Below are 16,154 nucleotides of genomic sequence, written 5' to 3' on the forward strand. Positions count from 1 at the left end.
TGTGAGGTTCCGAGGATCCCACTCATACTGCATTGTCATCCTCTCCTGTCTTCTGAGCTGGTAAGGAATGACTTCATTTTAGGATAAAAATAAGTCCCTTAATCTGGAGTGTAGCTTTTCTTTTGCTGAGATCTTCTTAGTTGACATTTTTCAGAGGAAGAGGCAATGGTGGGTAGTTGTTACTAAATATTGTCTTTGTAATCTTGAATCCTCCCCTCTTCTCCACAGACAGTTAAGCCTTTGAAAAATCCTGGTTGGAAGGCAGTTAGAGCATCTGCAGCTTGTATTCTGCTGTAGAGAACCTCAGCCAGAGCCCCTCGCCCACTTCCGCAGACACCACCGGCCTGGCTTGTTCCTTTATATATAATTCTTCTTTTGAGACAGGGTCTTACCCTATAGCACAGCTCTTAAACTCACTATGTTGGCGCAGGCTAGCCTTGTACTTGGCAGCAATCCTCCTGCCTCAGTGTCACAAGTGCTGAGATTATAGGTTTAAATTGCCACACCCAGCCCAGATTCTTCTTATTAAAATGATTCTTCTACTCATTTTTATTACAAGTTGTTTGCCAGATCCAACAGTCTGCTCTGGGGACCTACTGAATGCTTGAAGATTTGTGGCATTGTCTTTCTCTACCTATAGGTGAAAGTGGTGATCTTTTTGAGAGTCAGACAACCTCGTGAAGTCCCTGAGTCAGTTACATACACATTAATGTCAAGTAGCCATAGCTGGGGGAGGGAGGGAAGGAAGATGATAGAGGAGTATTAACTATTCTAATTTGTGCTGATAAACTTCACTTATCAAGATAACATATTTTTGGCTGCATGCATCTGAAACTTCATCTTGCTTCATGCGTTTTCCATTTTTTTTTCTTTCTCAACAGACTAGCTCATGTCCTCCTCCCACCTTCATTCCTTTGTTCATAGTGTCCATCCTCACTCCCTCATCCCCTCGCAGCTCCATCCTGTTTCTTTCTCTGTTTCCCTTTATGTTCATCCTTTGGCAGAAAGTACTGGTGGCTCGGCCTGCATGCCGCTCTCTCCTCTTGTGCTGGCATGTCATGGTGGCACTGTTGTGTTCTTTTCCTCTTCCCTTTACTAACAGACGCAGACCAAACTGGAGCATGCCCGCATTAAGGAGCTTGAACAGAGCCTGCTCTTTGAAAAGACCAAAGCTGACAAACTCCAGAGGGAGTTAGAAGACACTAGGGTAATGGTTTTCACTATTTAATGAAGCAGCTTCACGCGTGTGAGTGGTGGACACATCGGTGACATGCCTGCTGTTGGCCTGAGCCTTGACCCAGTGGTTCAGTCTGAGTTTGGTCTCAGTTCCGCTCAGGTATTCATGAGCACAGAGTGATGAGTAGGTGCAGGTGTTTTATGTAAAGTATTTTGTCAAAAGGAAAGACTCAACCAAAATCAGATTAGAAACCTTAAAACTATAAAAACTCCATGGTTACCCACAACTGTTTTTGAGGTTTCCACAAGCAGTCAGTTGTCCTCTTGTCCTCATTGTCCTAGTCACAGGGTCTTTAATAATTCGTGCTACTTCCTGCACTTGCTCTGGCCTGTTGAGAAAAAGAAATGGAAACATTAGCTCTTTTTGATGATATATTATAAAGACTGTGACCCTAATTATCTTTTCTTTTTTTCCTCTTGATGGCTGACTTACATCTCCCTTCTTTCTGTCACCAAGGTTAAAAACCTCAGAGGTTAGAAAGAACAGGTGTATTGGGAAAAGAATGAATTATTTTGGGGCTTGGGCATCAGTCCTGTTTTAATTAATATATTAAAGCACCTATAGAAGTGTTATGCCATGCATTCTCAGTAGGTGATATTATCTCACCCTTCTATAGATTTTTATAGAGCAAGGACACTAAGCACACGTTGTTAAAGTTTTGGTTTACAATTACACAGCAAATAGTAATAGTGGAGCTTGAATTTCCCTCCAGGTCATTTGGCTCCAGAATCTGTGCCCTTAACCGTTACATGGTGGACTCTTTTAATGTGTGCTAAAAGAGATAATCAGCATCACTCACATGTAAAATATAATTCATGTATGTACCTGTTAAATCATGTTAGACTGTGATTGGCCTTAACTTTAAATCTTAAAAAATTACTTTTTATCTATCCAATCAAATTTGTTACCTTGACTTTTCTTTTGAATCAATAGTATTTGTAGAATTCTTTCGGTGTGAAATCATTGATATAAAAATTTAGACAAATGAATAATCTTCCTTTTCTCAATTATAAGTGTTTTTCCTAATGAAGAAAAAAGGGTAGGGAGATAGTTCATTTGGTAAGGTGCTTGTCTTGCAAGCATGAGGAGCTGAGATTAGTCCTCAGAACCCAAGGAGAAAAAAGCCAGGCATGGTGGTGCACACTTGTAATCCCAGCCTTGGGGAGGCAGAGACAGGATTCCTGAAACCTAGTTGGTAGCTAGCCAGTCTGGTTTACTTGGCAAACTTCAAGTCAGTGAGAGACCCTGTTTAAAAAAACCAAGGTGGTCAGAGCCTAAGGAAGACAGTTGCTATTTCATCTGGCTTCCATATGCATTGTGCACGTATCCACCTGTGACACAGGTGTGTGCACAGACACACGTACATACAAATAATACATGAGTAGATAAATAAAGGTGAGCATAGTGGCTCAGGCCTGTAATCCTAGCACGTGGGATGCTGAAACAGGAGCATTGTCACATGTTCAGGGCTAGCCTCGGCCCACAGACCAAAGCCAGTCTCAGTACAGAGTTAAGACCCTGTCTAAAAAAAGCAAAAAGGAGAAGAAGGAAGTGGTTTTAGTTGGCTTCAGAAATTAATGAAAGGTTCCCAGCATATTTGGTAAGGAAAAAGTTGAAAGAATAAGTGATAATTTGGTACCATTTCTGTACAAGCTGAGGATGCAAGACTTGATCTGGGAAATCCATGGGGCTTAGGAGATAGAGACCCTTTGGTGTGACTGAAGTAAGGAAATACACTTTTTTTTTAACTTCTAAACTATGTCTTTTCTGCTGGATAATAAGGAATCCATTTGAAAATGGACTTCTGCAGCCATTTCAAATTAGAGTTTAAAGCCCTCCATAGCAATGTCTTCTGTGGTCCTCACTCTTGGTATGCCAAGTGTGAAAATAACCAGTGGTCCATCAAATCCCCACACCCCCTGCAGTCCTTTTTAGAAAGTGTTTTAGAATTTCCCTAAACTTTTAAGTCCAGTTCATACCCACTCACCTGTGCTGTAGGAATGTGAGCAAAGGTAAGAAACAGTTCCCGACTCTATGGCCGTAAACTAGCAGAACTGCAACTGAGGGCAGACTTTGTGAGGTCAAACTTAAAATAGAAGTGACAGAGTGCCAAATAAAGAACCCTCATCCTGGGAGCTGGAGAGATGGCTCAGTGGTTAAGAGCATTGTCTGCTCTTCCAGAGGTCCTGAGTTCAATTCCCAGCAACCACATGGTGGCTCACAACCATCTGTAATGAGGTCTGGTGCCCTCTTCAGGCATGCACACAGACAGAACACTCTATACATAATCAATAAATTAAAAAAAAAAAAACCCGTCATCCTAATATTTGAATTGACATGCTCTCACCTATTGAGTTTGGTGATCTTATGTTGTAACCTTGCAGCAAGGGGTTCATTGGTGCTTTATATCTAAGAAATTCACGGATCCTCCCCTCTCGTGAGAACAGAATATAAATGAATTAACATGGTTAATCTCAAGCATATATATAACCACGAAGTACAGCTTCAGTCATCTGTGAGTAGTGACTGTGCAATGCATCCCTCTGTTCTGGACATCTTACTGAGCATCACAGCATACGGGGGTGGGCAGAGGAAGCAGAAGACACTTGTCCTGTGTTCTCTGTCCCTGTAAAGGCAACATAGGAAAAGTTTGTTGAAATCTGGGACCACTGGGATTTTAAAACTACTTGTATCCCCGTCTGTTTCCCAGGTTAGTTAAGTAAGATACCATTTCACACATATTCTTTGTACCAAACTGAGAGCCTAGGAGGAAGCAGTAGAGAAAATTTTTCTTAGACTAAAAGGCACAAGTTGAGAAAGTGTGTGTTTTTTTTCCCTTAAAACTCCAGAGCTCAGGTAGATTCCTAGTGTGTGGAAGTAGCAAGAGTCTTGTAATTAAATCACACATTCCATCATGTACATACTAACGCTGAGAACCACTGGGTTAGGAAATAAGATGCATACGTCAGTGTTGACAGAGTTACAAAAGCCAGAAAGGGGTCTTTCTGTGAAAGTCTAATGTATAATTGCAGGTAAGTTATCTTTTAATGTTATTTTTAGAAGCCAATACTTCATTATCCAACTGGGGCTTTTATTCTTCAGACGATGCATTTCTCATTGAAACATGGATAACGTTAGATCTTGTATACCTCTTATCTAATAGAAGTAGAATGCAAACCACATATACAGAATCTTAATTTTCTGATACCCACATGAACTGTTTAGTAAGTTATAGGTGAAATTAATTTGAATAAAATATGAAATAGTATATCTAAAATGTTATTTCATCATACAATGACAATTAAAATCATTAAGATATTTTATGTGTGCTTTTCTCTGACTTTTCAAATCCTGATGTGTATTCTCAGCACATCCTGCTTCAGATGAGCCATGTTTCAGTGCTCAGCCTTACATGGCTGGTGACTGTGCATGCTTTAACTGGCGGGTCAGGCTTCAGTCACCAGCCTCAGATGAAGTAGCACCTGAAGTGCTACTGAACGCAGTCTGGTTGAAGGAAGGAAGAAAAACTGGCCAACTGAGCTTGCTTTCTTCCAGGAGGCAGGTTATTGAGCATTTTGAAAGCTACTGTTTCTGTTAATGTATTATCAGATAATGACTGCTTCCAGGTTAAGTGTCTTTGGAGGAGAAACAGATATTGTGGGAGTGAGGTAAGCTCAATATGCACTTGGGATTTCATAATGGTGGAAGTTTGCTAAAGATTTTTTTCTCTATTTTTTTATTGATACTTATTTTGCTAAAGATTTTAATCCCATGTTAGAGCCTCCATAATTGAGTTTAAGACATTATCTCAGTGAGGGAGACATTAATACATGTACTAGCTTGACTTTGCTTGATTTTGAGGGGTTTGTAAAGAGCTTCAGAACTAAGAAAATCATTGGTGATTTGCTATTTCAGTGCTCTCTGTTTCTTATGACCGCTGTTAATAGGTGGCTACAGTGTCAGAAAAGTCCCGAATAATGGAACTAGAAAAAGACCTAGCCTTGAGAGTACAGGAAGTAGCTGAGCTCCGAAGAAGGCTAGAGTCCAGTAAGCCTCCCGGGGATGTGGATATGTCTCTTTCTCTTTTGCAAGAAATAAGTGCTTTGCAAGAAAAGCTAGAAGCCACACGTACTGACCACCAGAACGAGATGACTTCTCTGGCAGATCGCTTTGGAGCTCGGGAAGAGACATTTCAGAAGGAGATTAAGGCTCTGCACACTGCCACTGAAAAGCTTTCCAAAGAGAACGAGTCCTTGAGAAGCAAACTTGACCACGCCAACAAGGAAAATTCCGACGTGATAGCTCTGTGGAAGTCTAAGCTGGAGACCGCCATCGGATCCCACCAGCAGGCAATGGAGGAGCTGAAGGTGTCTTTCAGCAAAGGGATTGGAACGGACTCAGCTGAATTTGCTGAGTTAAAGACACAAATAGAGAGACTGAGACTAGATTATCAGCACGAAATAGAAACTTTACAGAGTAAACAGGATTCTGAACGATCTGCTCACGCGAAAGAGATGGAGACCCTGAAGACCAAGCTGATGCAAGTCATTAAAGAGAAGGAGGACAGCCTGGAGGCTGTCAAAGCGAGGCTGGACAGTGCAGAAGACCAGCATCTAGTGGAGATGGAAGATGCCTTAAACAAACTGCAGGAGGCTGAAATAAAGGTAAAGGAGCTAGAGGTTCTGCAAGCCAAGTACAATGAACAAACCACGGTCATTGGTAATTTTACATCCCAGCTCCAGGTTGTCGAAGAAAAGCTCTCGGATCTTGATGCACTTCGGAAAGCCAATTCCGAAGGTAAATTGGAAATTGAGACACTTAGACAGCAGCTTGAAGGAGCTGAAAAGCAGATTAGAAATTTAGAGATGGAAAGGAACGCTGAAAGTAGCAAGGTTTGTATTGACATCTTCCATCATTTTTCCTTTTGTTCTTTTCCTTTTGTTATTTTTCATTGTATGTTACTTTTGAGTTGAAGTCATTCATCTTCAAAATCCCTGATTTAACAGGAATTGTGTGATGCACCCACTTGAGTATCATAGAATACCTTCTGAGGATCTCAAGTATGTTTTCATATGAGATCAGGGCAAATAATGGCCAGACATGTGAATTTTCCTTTATTATCATCTGGAAACCTTATCTGCTACCTTATCTCCTGGTTGTGATATAAACTCCTATTTAAGTTTAATTCTAGGCTGTTTAAAAATAGAACTTCTTAAAAAAAAATCTCTATTCCTAAAACAATGGTGTTAAGGTGAATATGAAGGAAAGAGGGGAGAGAGAGAGAGATTGACTTAAAAACTCAGATTGGGCATGATGGTACATGCCTGTAATACTTAGGATGATGCAGCAGGAGGTTTTCCAGGTTAGTTCCAGGCCAGCCTGGACCACATAAAGAGACCCTGTCAAAAAAACAATCAACCAAAACAAAACTCTCTTTTAACCTTTTCTGCCCACATCACTCCCTTGCTTATAGAGTAGGTATAAAAGTAGAACACAAATGCTGGAGTACTTCTTAACTGTAAGTTAGCATACTAAGATAAGCCATGCTCACAACGAAGTAAGTATGGTATGCATTATTACCATACTTTTATGCCACGATGAAGAGACTGTCCTAAGATGCCATGACCAAAGCAATTTAAAGAAGGAGTTACAGTTGAGGGTGAGTTCATGATCATTGTGGCCAGGGAGGCAGGAGGCAGACAGGCAGGTGCTAGAGCAGTAGCTAAGAGTTTACATCTTGATCCATAAGCGTGGGGTGGAGTGAGAGACCCTGGGAATAGTGCAGGCTTCTGAAACCTGACCTCCTCCAGCAAGGCCACATGTCCTGATACTTCCCAAATAGTACATCAGCTGGAGATCAAGTATTCAAATCTATGATCCTGTGAGGGCCGTTCTCATTCAAACCACCACACCATCCAACCTTTGCATTGGAGGTGGGGCTCTCAGTGTGTACCCCAGGCTGCCTCGAACTCATGCCCTTTTCCTCTCAGGTGCTGGGGTTACAACATGTACCACTATATCCCTGTTTCTTGTGTGTGTGTGTGTGTGTTTTTTTTTTTTTTTTCAAGACAGCTTGGGCTAGGGCTGGCTTTGTAGTTCCTAATGGTCCCCCTGCTTTGGTCTTCCAAGTCCTGGGATTAATATAGGCATAGGCCTCTACTTTTCTGGCCGTTCCTTTTGTGTGTTTTATTTAGGGAGATGTGCTGCTTGTCAAGGATTAGGAAATGACAATATCTACCAGCTATGTCTCCTGCCAGCAAGCTCTGCTAAATATCAGCTTCCGTTCTTCAGGGGAATCTTTCCCAGTCCTGCCACTAGTGGGGGCTCTGGTATTGGCGAGGAATGATTTTTGTGGAAGAAGCTGCTCTATTGGCAAGAAGAAATTGTGCTGGCTAAACCGGGAGAGGTGAAGGCAGATAAACAAGAAAAGTCAGCTAAGTAACCAAACTTGAAAATAAAGTAGCTACAGGAAAAATGTCTCTAGTCACATATGGTTCTGAAATAGCAATAAAAAAACAAGTTAACTAGAAGAGAATAAAGCTGGGTTCTAATTGCTAATATCTAGTGGATCTTTAAATATGACTCAAGTGTTGAAATTTGTATTTAAGTATACAAATATACAGAATAATAGAGACTACCATTCTAAGGTGCCTAGGGTCTGTCTATGCTAAGCACAGGCTCTACTACTGAGCTACATACACAGCACTAGGGTTTTTAAAGATCAGGAGCAAATTTGATCAGTTAGCTCATTTAGGAAGTAAATACCAGCACTTACTGCTTTAGACCATGTTGATGTTCAAATTTAGGTGTAGAAAAGTATATTTTTTAAAATAGCCATCAGAGGCCAGGTGGTAGTTGGTGGAGCATGCCTTTAATCCCAGCACTCGGAAGGCAGAGGTAGGCAAATCTTTGTGAGTGTGAGGCTAGCCTAGTTTACAAAGTGAGTTCCAGGACAGTCAGGGCTACACAAAGAAACCCTGTCTTTAAAAAAACAAAACCAACCAACCAAACAAATAAATAAATGGGCCGCGCTGGGTGGTGGCACAGGCCTTTAATCCCAGCACTCAGGAGGCAGAGGCAGGCGGATCTCTGTGAGTTTGAGACCAGCATGGTCTACAAGAACTAGTTCCAGGACAGGCTCCAAAGCTACAGAGAAACCTTGTCTCAAAAAACAAACAACAGGGCTGGAGAGATGGCTCAAAGGTTAAGAGCATTGCCTGCTCTTCCAAAGGTCCTGAGTTCAAGTCCCAGCAACCACATGGTGGCTCACAACCATCTGTAATGGGGTCTGGTGCCCTCTTCTGGCCTGCAGGCATACACACAGACAGAATATTGTATACATAATAAATAAATAAATAAATAAATATTAAAAAAAACAACAGAACACCAAAAATATAAAAAATAAATTGGCCGCATAATGAAATCTGTCTTGAAATCCAAACTAAATAAATAAAATAAATATAAAAATAAGGGAAAAAGCCATGAGAGGCTGAAGAGAAAGCCTAGCAGTCAAAAATGCTTACTGTTCTTGCAGAGAGGACCCAGCCTTGGTTTCTAGATCCAGGGGATCTGATGCTGTCTTCAGACAGGCTTATGCACAACATGGTGCACATAAACTGAAACAGGCAAATATACATGCACATAAGTAAAATTTAACATATTTTAGCTAGATGTGACATACACTGAGTTTGAGGCCAGGCTGGTCTTCATAGAGAGTTCTGGGACAGCCAGGAGTACACAGAAACCTTGTCTCAAAAAAAAAAAAAAAAAACACAAAAAAACCCCCCAAAAAACAAAAACAAAAAAAACCAACAAAACAAAACAAAAAAAACCCTGAGGTACTCATACGTCAAACTGGTTGTTTTTTAAGTTACTGGCTTCTTAGAATTAAAACAAACAAACAAAAAACAACTCTTTCGTTTAGTTTTTGTTGTATTTCTCATTTTTTTTTTTACATTTTATTTTTCCTTATTTTTTTGTTTCTTTTTCGTTCATTTGCCTCTGTACCATATAACTTGGTGTGTTAGGCTAATAGCATTACCACAGAACTCCAGGAAAAAGAACTAATGCTCAGTAACCTACGGGACACTTTGAGTGAAGTCAGTCAAGTGAAGGAGACTTTGGATAAAGAACTCCAGACTTTGGTAAGTACCTGTCGATTGGGAATCTGAACCTCAGCGTTTCCGGCTTTTTCCATTTAAAAGAACATTCTCCATTAAAAAAAAAAAAAACTGCAGTTGTTTTTACTTCAAAAATACGGATTTAAATTGAATATATTAGCTGCTGATAAATACCTTCCAGGGAACTGGATCAAATCAAACAAGCATTAAAGGTGGGTGATAACTTTTCTTTTCTTTTTTTTTTTAATTCTGGAGTTTAATTTATTTGAGAGGGTGTTCTTATTTAGACACCTCAGGGCTTTTTTTTAAATGTGTATAGGTGTTTTGCCTGCATATATGTCTGCACAACAAACACACAACATGGCTGATGCCATCTGGAGTTACAGACAGTTGTGAGCCCCCTGTAGGTGCTGGGAGTTGAACCCAAGACCTCTAGAAGCGCAGTCAGTGCTCTCAACCACTGAGCCATCTCTCCAGCTCTGATAACTTTTCTTTTTTTAAAAAATGTTCTTTTCCTCTGGTCAGTCAGGTGGACTGTTGTTAGCAGCTTGGTTTTACGGAGCACAGAGATAGATCTTCCCACTCACGCACCTAGCACTGCCAGGTTTCACTGGCTGAGATCCTTTCCTGCACCATGCCTACAGCATCTGTTTTGACTGGGCAACAGCTGTCCAGGTCTTGAGTGCCCTGTGTTGGTGTGGCAGTGTGCTATCTAATTGAACTGCCACTCGGTTATATTCTGCCTTAGGAAATTATACTGCTTTTGCACGTTTCCTCTTAATCCCAAATTATGTAGTGGTACAGGGTTTAATCCCAGCACTCGGGAGGCAGAGGCTGATAGACTCTGAGTTCCAGGCCAGTCTTGTGTACACAGTAAGCTCTAGACCAGCCAGGCGTACATAGTGAGACCCTGTCTCAAAAAACAAACAACCGACCAAAGGTAACACCCCACCAAATTGTAAGACTTTCAAAATAAACAAACAAAAACTTTTGTCACTTTTCTTCCCTCTTACTTTGCCTCCTACATCACAATTTGACCTTACTTGAGGCTGGTAATTGTGGGCCATGGTATTCATGCATGCTTGCAGAGAACCTAGGTAGCTGTTCCATATGCCTCCCTGTTGCTCTGCTACTTCGCTGATCACAGTGCTTTGTTTTCTTCCTTTCTTCCTTTCTTCCTTCCTTCCTTCCTTCCTTCCTTCCTTCCTTCCTTCCTTCCCCCCCTCCTCCCCCTCCCCCCCTCCTCCTTCTTCTTCTCCTCCTCCTCCTCCTCCTCCTCCCTTCTCCCTTCTTCCTTCTATGTGCGTTGGTGTTTTGCTTGCATTTATTCCAGATCTTGGAGTTACAGACAGTTGTGAGCTCTTAACCTCTGAGCCATCTCTCTAGCCCCCACAGTGGTTTCTTAGTATATGTCTGTGCTACAATTTTCTATTCTTCTGTCTCACTGTACAGCAGGCTGATTTGAAACCCTCTCAACTATTTAGCCCAGGCTGCCCTCACACTCACAGCAATCCTACTACCTCAGCCTTTTGACTGTTGGCATTATAGGCATGAGCTCAAATTTCTACTTAAATATTTTATTTTCTTTTTAATTATGTGTATGCAAGTGTGTTCATGGGTATGTGCACATTGAGTGCAATACCTGTGGAGGTCAGAAGAGGGTGTCAGATTTCCTAGTGTTGGAGTTACAGGTGACTTTGGGCTGCCTGCTGTGGGTACTGGGATCTAAACTTGGGTCCTCTGCAAAAGCAGTAAGCACTAGCACTCTTGACCACTAGTCCATCTCTCTAGCCCCAATTTCTACCTTTAAAAATAGCCATATTCATCATATTGCTGTTCACATATAACTGCATAAAATTAAATTGCTACATTTAGTTCAATTTCATTTCTCTGTTAAGTTCTTAGTAGCCACATTACAGAAAGTTCTGTTGGACAATCCTGTATATAATATGTACACTACATTTTAAAAAATGGCTTTTAAATCATTATTTTATGATTTGAATTTTGTTTTCTCTTTTGAGACAGGGTCTTTCTTTGTAGCTCTAGCTGTCCTAAAACTTATTATGTAGACCACGCTGGCCTTGAGCTCATGGAGATCCCCCTGCCTCTGCAATCCGAGTGCTGACTCTAAAGGCTTGTGCCACTGCATCTGGCTATTTTGTGATTTGGAGTCCTTTAAGAAAATGTTTTAGGGGCTGATGAGATGGCTCAGTGGGTAAAGATAGAGGCCTGAAGCCTTGAATTTGAGTCCTAGTGACGTAGTGGAGGGAGAGAACTGACTCCAGCAGGCCGTCTTTTGATCTTCACGTGCACACCATGGTGCGTGTGCCCACACTGGACACACTCATGCACAAATAAATAAATAAATAATTTTAAAAACAAAGGAAATGGGACTGGATAGATGGCTCTGTGGTTAAGAGCAGTTGTTGCTATTTCAGGGGAGCAGAGTTGAGTTTCCAGCACCCACATCAGACGGGTCACAACAGATTATAACTCCAGTTTGAGGGCATTTGATGTACACCTCTGGCCTCCAAGGGCACCTGCACACACTTAAATGCACATACCCACATAACACCTACATGTAATTAAAAATAATAACTAAATCCTTTTTTTTTTTTTTTTGAGACAGGGTTTTTCTATGTGGTCATAGCTGTTGTAGAACTTGCTCTGTAGGTTTGGGTAGCCTTGAACTCAGAGATTGACTGCCTCTGGGTTTAAAGACATGTGTTACTACATCCAGCATAACAATAAAGCTTTAAAATTGTGTTAAGTACTATATTTTGCTGCCCTGTTTTCTAAAATTCCAAGAGTTACATTAAAAAAAATGCAAGCATATTCCTCTACATGCTCTTGGAAGAACGCATGCCTCTGGAAGCCTGGCTTTGTGAGCGATATAAATAGGTACTCTGTAGGCTTATGCTAGTTTATATGCTCATCTTTTAATAGTCTCTGTTAGAAATACTCATTAAAAAATGTCTTTGGGATGCTGGAGAAATTGTTCAGTGGTTAAGAGCACTGGCTACTCTTTCAGAGGACTCAGATTCTGTTCACAGCACCCACATGGTGGCTCACAGCCTTCCACTAATCGAGTTCCAGGGGCTCTGATATCCCCTTTCTGGCTTCTCTGGGCACAAAGCATGTATGCAGTGCATAGACATACATCCAGGCAAAACACTGATACACATAAAATCAAATCAGTAACTCTTTTAAAAGATTCCTTGTTACAACTACTTCAAAATTTATTCCAGGAAAAACAGAGAAGTTCTTTTAGCTTAGCTTGTCGTCATGTTTAGAACCGGAGACCTTTAACAGTAAGTGACAAATGAAACAATTCTGCTGATAAAGTTGCAGACACAGATATTAGGCTTGAATTTAGTTAGGGTTTCTCTGGATACTCTCAGAGGGAAGAAACCCAGAACTCTACTTATTGTTCAGGCAGATTGCTTTTCTTTTTGTGTTTCTTTTTTCTTCTCTCTCTTTTTTCTTTTTACAAGGAATTCACCCTAGGGCTTTGCCCTTGCTAGGCAAGACCAATGCTACTGAGCTACATCCCCACTCCTCAGGCAGATTTCAGAGGCGAAGGCAGCTCTTGGAGGGTTAGTCATGACACAGCATGTTCCTGCAGCACATATATAAATGTGTATGCATACACTTAATATATATGCCCATTCATACATGCAAATATAAACTCACTCATATGTATACACGTGCACAATACACAGTTGGTAGTTCATCGGTGCCTGAATGTTTTAAGTGCATAACGCTAATGAAACAAGCTGCAAAAATAGGTAGCATTGTAACTTATAGACACGTTTAGTCTTTGTCACCTGAGATCTTTGTATGATGAATCTCTAATTCTTTTTCTTCAGAAAGAAAAGTTTGCTGGTACTTCAGAGGAGGCTCTCTCTGCTCAGAGAAGTATGCAAGGTGAGTCCGCTGAAATCAGAAAGTTTCAGGGTGTGTCATTAAGGGCTGGGACTGGCTTTGGGAGTGCAGAATTTAGTCTAATGTCATAATTCTGGAAGTTATACAATGCACAGAAAAACTGCATTCCATTAGTTTCCTGAATCTTCAAATTCAAGAAATAAGTACTCATTTCTTCTTTTGACCTAAGGCTTGTTCCATATTAAAATCTTAGTATTCCTGAGAAGACTGATTTTATCTGATTTTGCTATTGATAAACTTTGGGTTTTAATTGGAAGTAGAAAAGACATGCCTGTGAAAGGCACGGGGCCTTCTGATGTGCAGATGTGGGGAGATGGTGGAGCCTCATGCTCCCCTCTTGTCGCAGTGTGTGGTTGGCAGTGATGCTTTCAGTGGCCGTGCTCTCCGAGTTCATGAGCATGTGCTTGGCTAACTTAGAAGCCAATCACTCTGGGTGACCTGTTAAATGTGAGATATATATTATATATATAATAAAATAGTTTTAACTTTATCCTAATAGATACTGTAAATAAACTGCAGCAAAAGGAGGAAGAGTTTAACACGTTGTCTTCTGAACTGGAGAAGCTGAGAGAAAATTTAGCAGGTAAGGTGATGTCATCTGGTGACAAGCCATTAAATGTAATAGAATGTCTAGGTTAAGAGTTTATATTACAGTAACAGCTCTGCCACACAGACACTGTGTCACTCTGTGTGCCTCGTCTGAGAGCTGTAGCCCTAAGATTTCCTCTTCTCTATAAAACGTCAGAATCTTCTCTGCTGCTGCTGCAGTGCTTGTGCAGTGTCACACAGACGACCACTTGCTCCTGTCTCTACCCTTACTCTTGATTCTTCTCAACACAGTGCCATTTGCCCATCAAACCCCGGACCTCTGAGAGTTTGCCTCAGACTTGTCTTCCCCTCAGCCTCTGCACTCCAGCCATATCGGCCTCCTTGCTTTGTTGGACCTGTCAGGTCACATGCTGCTTGGGGGCCTTTGACTTGCTTCCTGTTTCCTATCCTTCCTTCAGAGGGTTCCATGTCATATTTTACTCTTTCCTTCTCCTTTCAACATCCTTTCTCTCCTTCCAGTCTCTTCTCTTCCCTCAGCACTCCCCTCTTCCTATGTATTGTTCCTTTCTTTATTCTACTTATCTGTCTTTGCTAGACTGGCGTTTCCCTGTGGGCAGAGGTGGCTCTCTGCAAATATCCCCACTATATGGATGCATTCAATAAACTTTTCTTGTTCTTAACACAGCAGTGCTGTTTCTTTTCTGTATAAATTCAGATATGGAAGCAAAGTTTAGAGAGAAGGATGAAAGAGAAGAGCAGCTGGTAAAGGCAAAAGAAAAATTAGAAAATGACATTGCAGAAATGATGAAGATGTCGGGAGATAACTCTTCTCAGCTTACAAAGATGAACGATGAACTGCGTCTGAAGGAAAGGTACGTCTGCTGGAGAGAGGGCTCGGGGCTGCCTGCTGGAGAGCGGGCTCGGGGCTGCTGGGTGGGTATGATCCTAGCACTTGGGAGTCAGAGGCAGGTGGATCTCTGTGAGTTTGAGACCAATCAGTTCTACACAGTGAGCTCCAGGACAGTCAGAGCTACATATTTTTTTGTTTGTTTGTATTGTTTTGTTTTTTTTTCCATAGACAGTGTTTCTCAGAACAGCTCTACAACTTCTGGAACTCACTTTGTGGACCAGGCTGGCCTTGAATTCACAGAGATCCACCTGCCTCTGCCTTCCAGGTGCTGGGGTTAAAGTCCTGTACTACCACCTCCTGGTTAGACCCAGTCTTAAAATAGAGACAAAACTCAAAAACAAAAGGCTCAGTGTTGTCTTATTTTAAGGATTCTTGACTCTTCTCTTTATGTTTCTTTTTTTCTAGTTTTCCCTCCTTTAAGGTGTTTGAGTATGTGTGTATGTGTTTCTGGGGACTAAGGTCAGTTGGAGCTATATTCCAGCTTTGTTCCTTTCTGAATTACGGCCTCAGTGTATCTTGAATCACCTGTATAACGTTCGTTACTGGTTTTTAAAATTCAACCATGGGTTTTAGGTCTCAATCAGGCTTGTTTAGCAAGTAAATAGCTTTTATTGAGCCTTCTTGTCAGTCCTTGTTTGACCTAAAATGAGGTCTATCAGACAGAGTTAAGAAATACAGTAGGATCCGTAGATCTTCCAGTGACTTAGGAACACAAGGCGCTGGCTTCCCATTAGAAAGAAAAAGAAGCCGAGGCTCACTCAAGGCTTCATAGCTGAGCCACATCTATTATTCTTTTTTTTTTTTTTTTTTTTTTAAAGTTTTTTGAGACAGGGTTTCTCTGTGGCTTTGGAGCCTGTCCTGGAACTAGCTCTGTAGACCAGGCTGGTCTCGAACTCACAGAGATCCGCCTGCCTCTGCCTCCTCAGTGCTGGGATTAAAGGCATCTCTCCAGCCCCCTAGCTGGTCCTCTTTAAACAAGAATTATTTATGGTAATTACCATATTTTCTCTTCCTAAGAGGCACTTAAATGACTTTTGGTAACCTAGTCTTCCAAAAATTTGAAACTTACTTTCTTTAATATTTTTCCTAAAATTTTTTAGATTGAAAAACCTTTAATAAAAATATTTTAAGATTTATCTTTATTTTATGTGTATGTGTCTTTTGCCTACACATATTTAAGTGCACCATGTGCTTGTATTGCCTACACAGGCCAGAAGAGGGCATCAGATTCCCACAAACTGGCGTCATGGATGGTTGTGAGCTAATTTATCTGATCTGAGACAGGGTCTCTGTATAACCCTGACTTCCCAGGAGCTTACGTGTAGACCACACTGACCTCAGCTTCCAGGAATCTACTTGCCTCTGTTTCCTAAGTGCTGGGATGAAAGGTGTG

At 41.2% G+C, this 16,154-nt stretch overlaps 1 protein-coding gene across 8 annotated transcripts in view; it reads left to right on the forward strand.

The window, feature by feature from the left end:
* Positions 1-16,154, forward strand: part of Clip1 (CAP-Gly domain containing linker protein 1) — a 118,828-nt gene that overhangs the window by 57,039 nt on the left and 45,635 nt on the right. For 4 of the 8 annotated variants that reach the window (XM_050146520.1, XM_050146523.1, XM_050146521.1 and 1 more), the window contains 6 exons: positions 1,103-1,207; positions 5,185-6,129; positions 9,265-9,381; positions 13,227-13,284; positions 13,802-13,885; positions 14,567-14,723. In XM_050146520.1, coding sequence (XP_050002477.1) covers positions 1,103-1,207; positions 5,185-6,129; positions 9,265-9,381; positions 13,227-13,284; positions 13,802-13,885; positions 14,567-14,723 — 1,466 coding nt within the window. The remainder of the gene's footprint in view (positions 1-1,102; positions 1,208-5,184; positions 6,130-9,264; positions 9,382-13,226; positions 13,285-13,801; positions 13,886-14,566; positions 14,724-16,154) is intronic. The other 4 variants (XM_050146528.1, XM_050146524.1, XM_050146525.1 and 1 more) reach the window with 3 other exon arrangements.

Source organism: Alexandromys fortis, unplaced genomic scaffold (genome assembly GCF_014885135.2).
Source record: "Alexandromys fortis isolate MF-2015 unplaced genomic scaffold, M_Fortis_MF-2015_v1.1 scaffold_56, whole genome shotgun sequence".
Classification (NCBI taxonomy): Eukaryota; Metazoa; Chordata; class Mammalia; order Rodentia; family Cricetidae; genus Alexandromys; species Alexandromys fortis.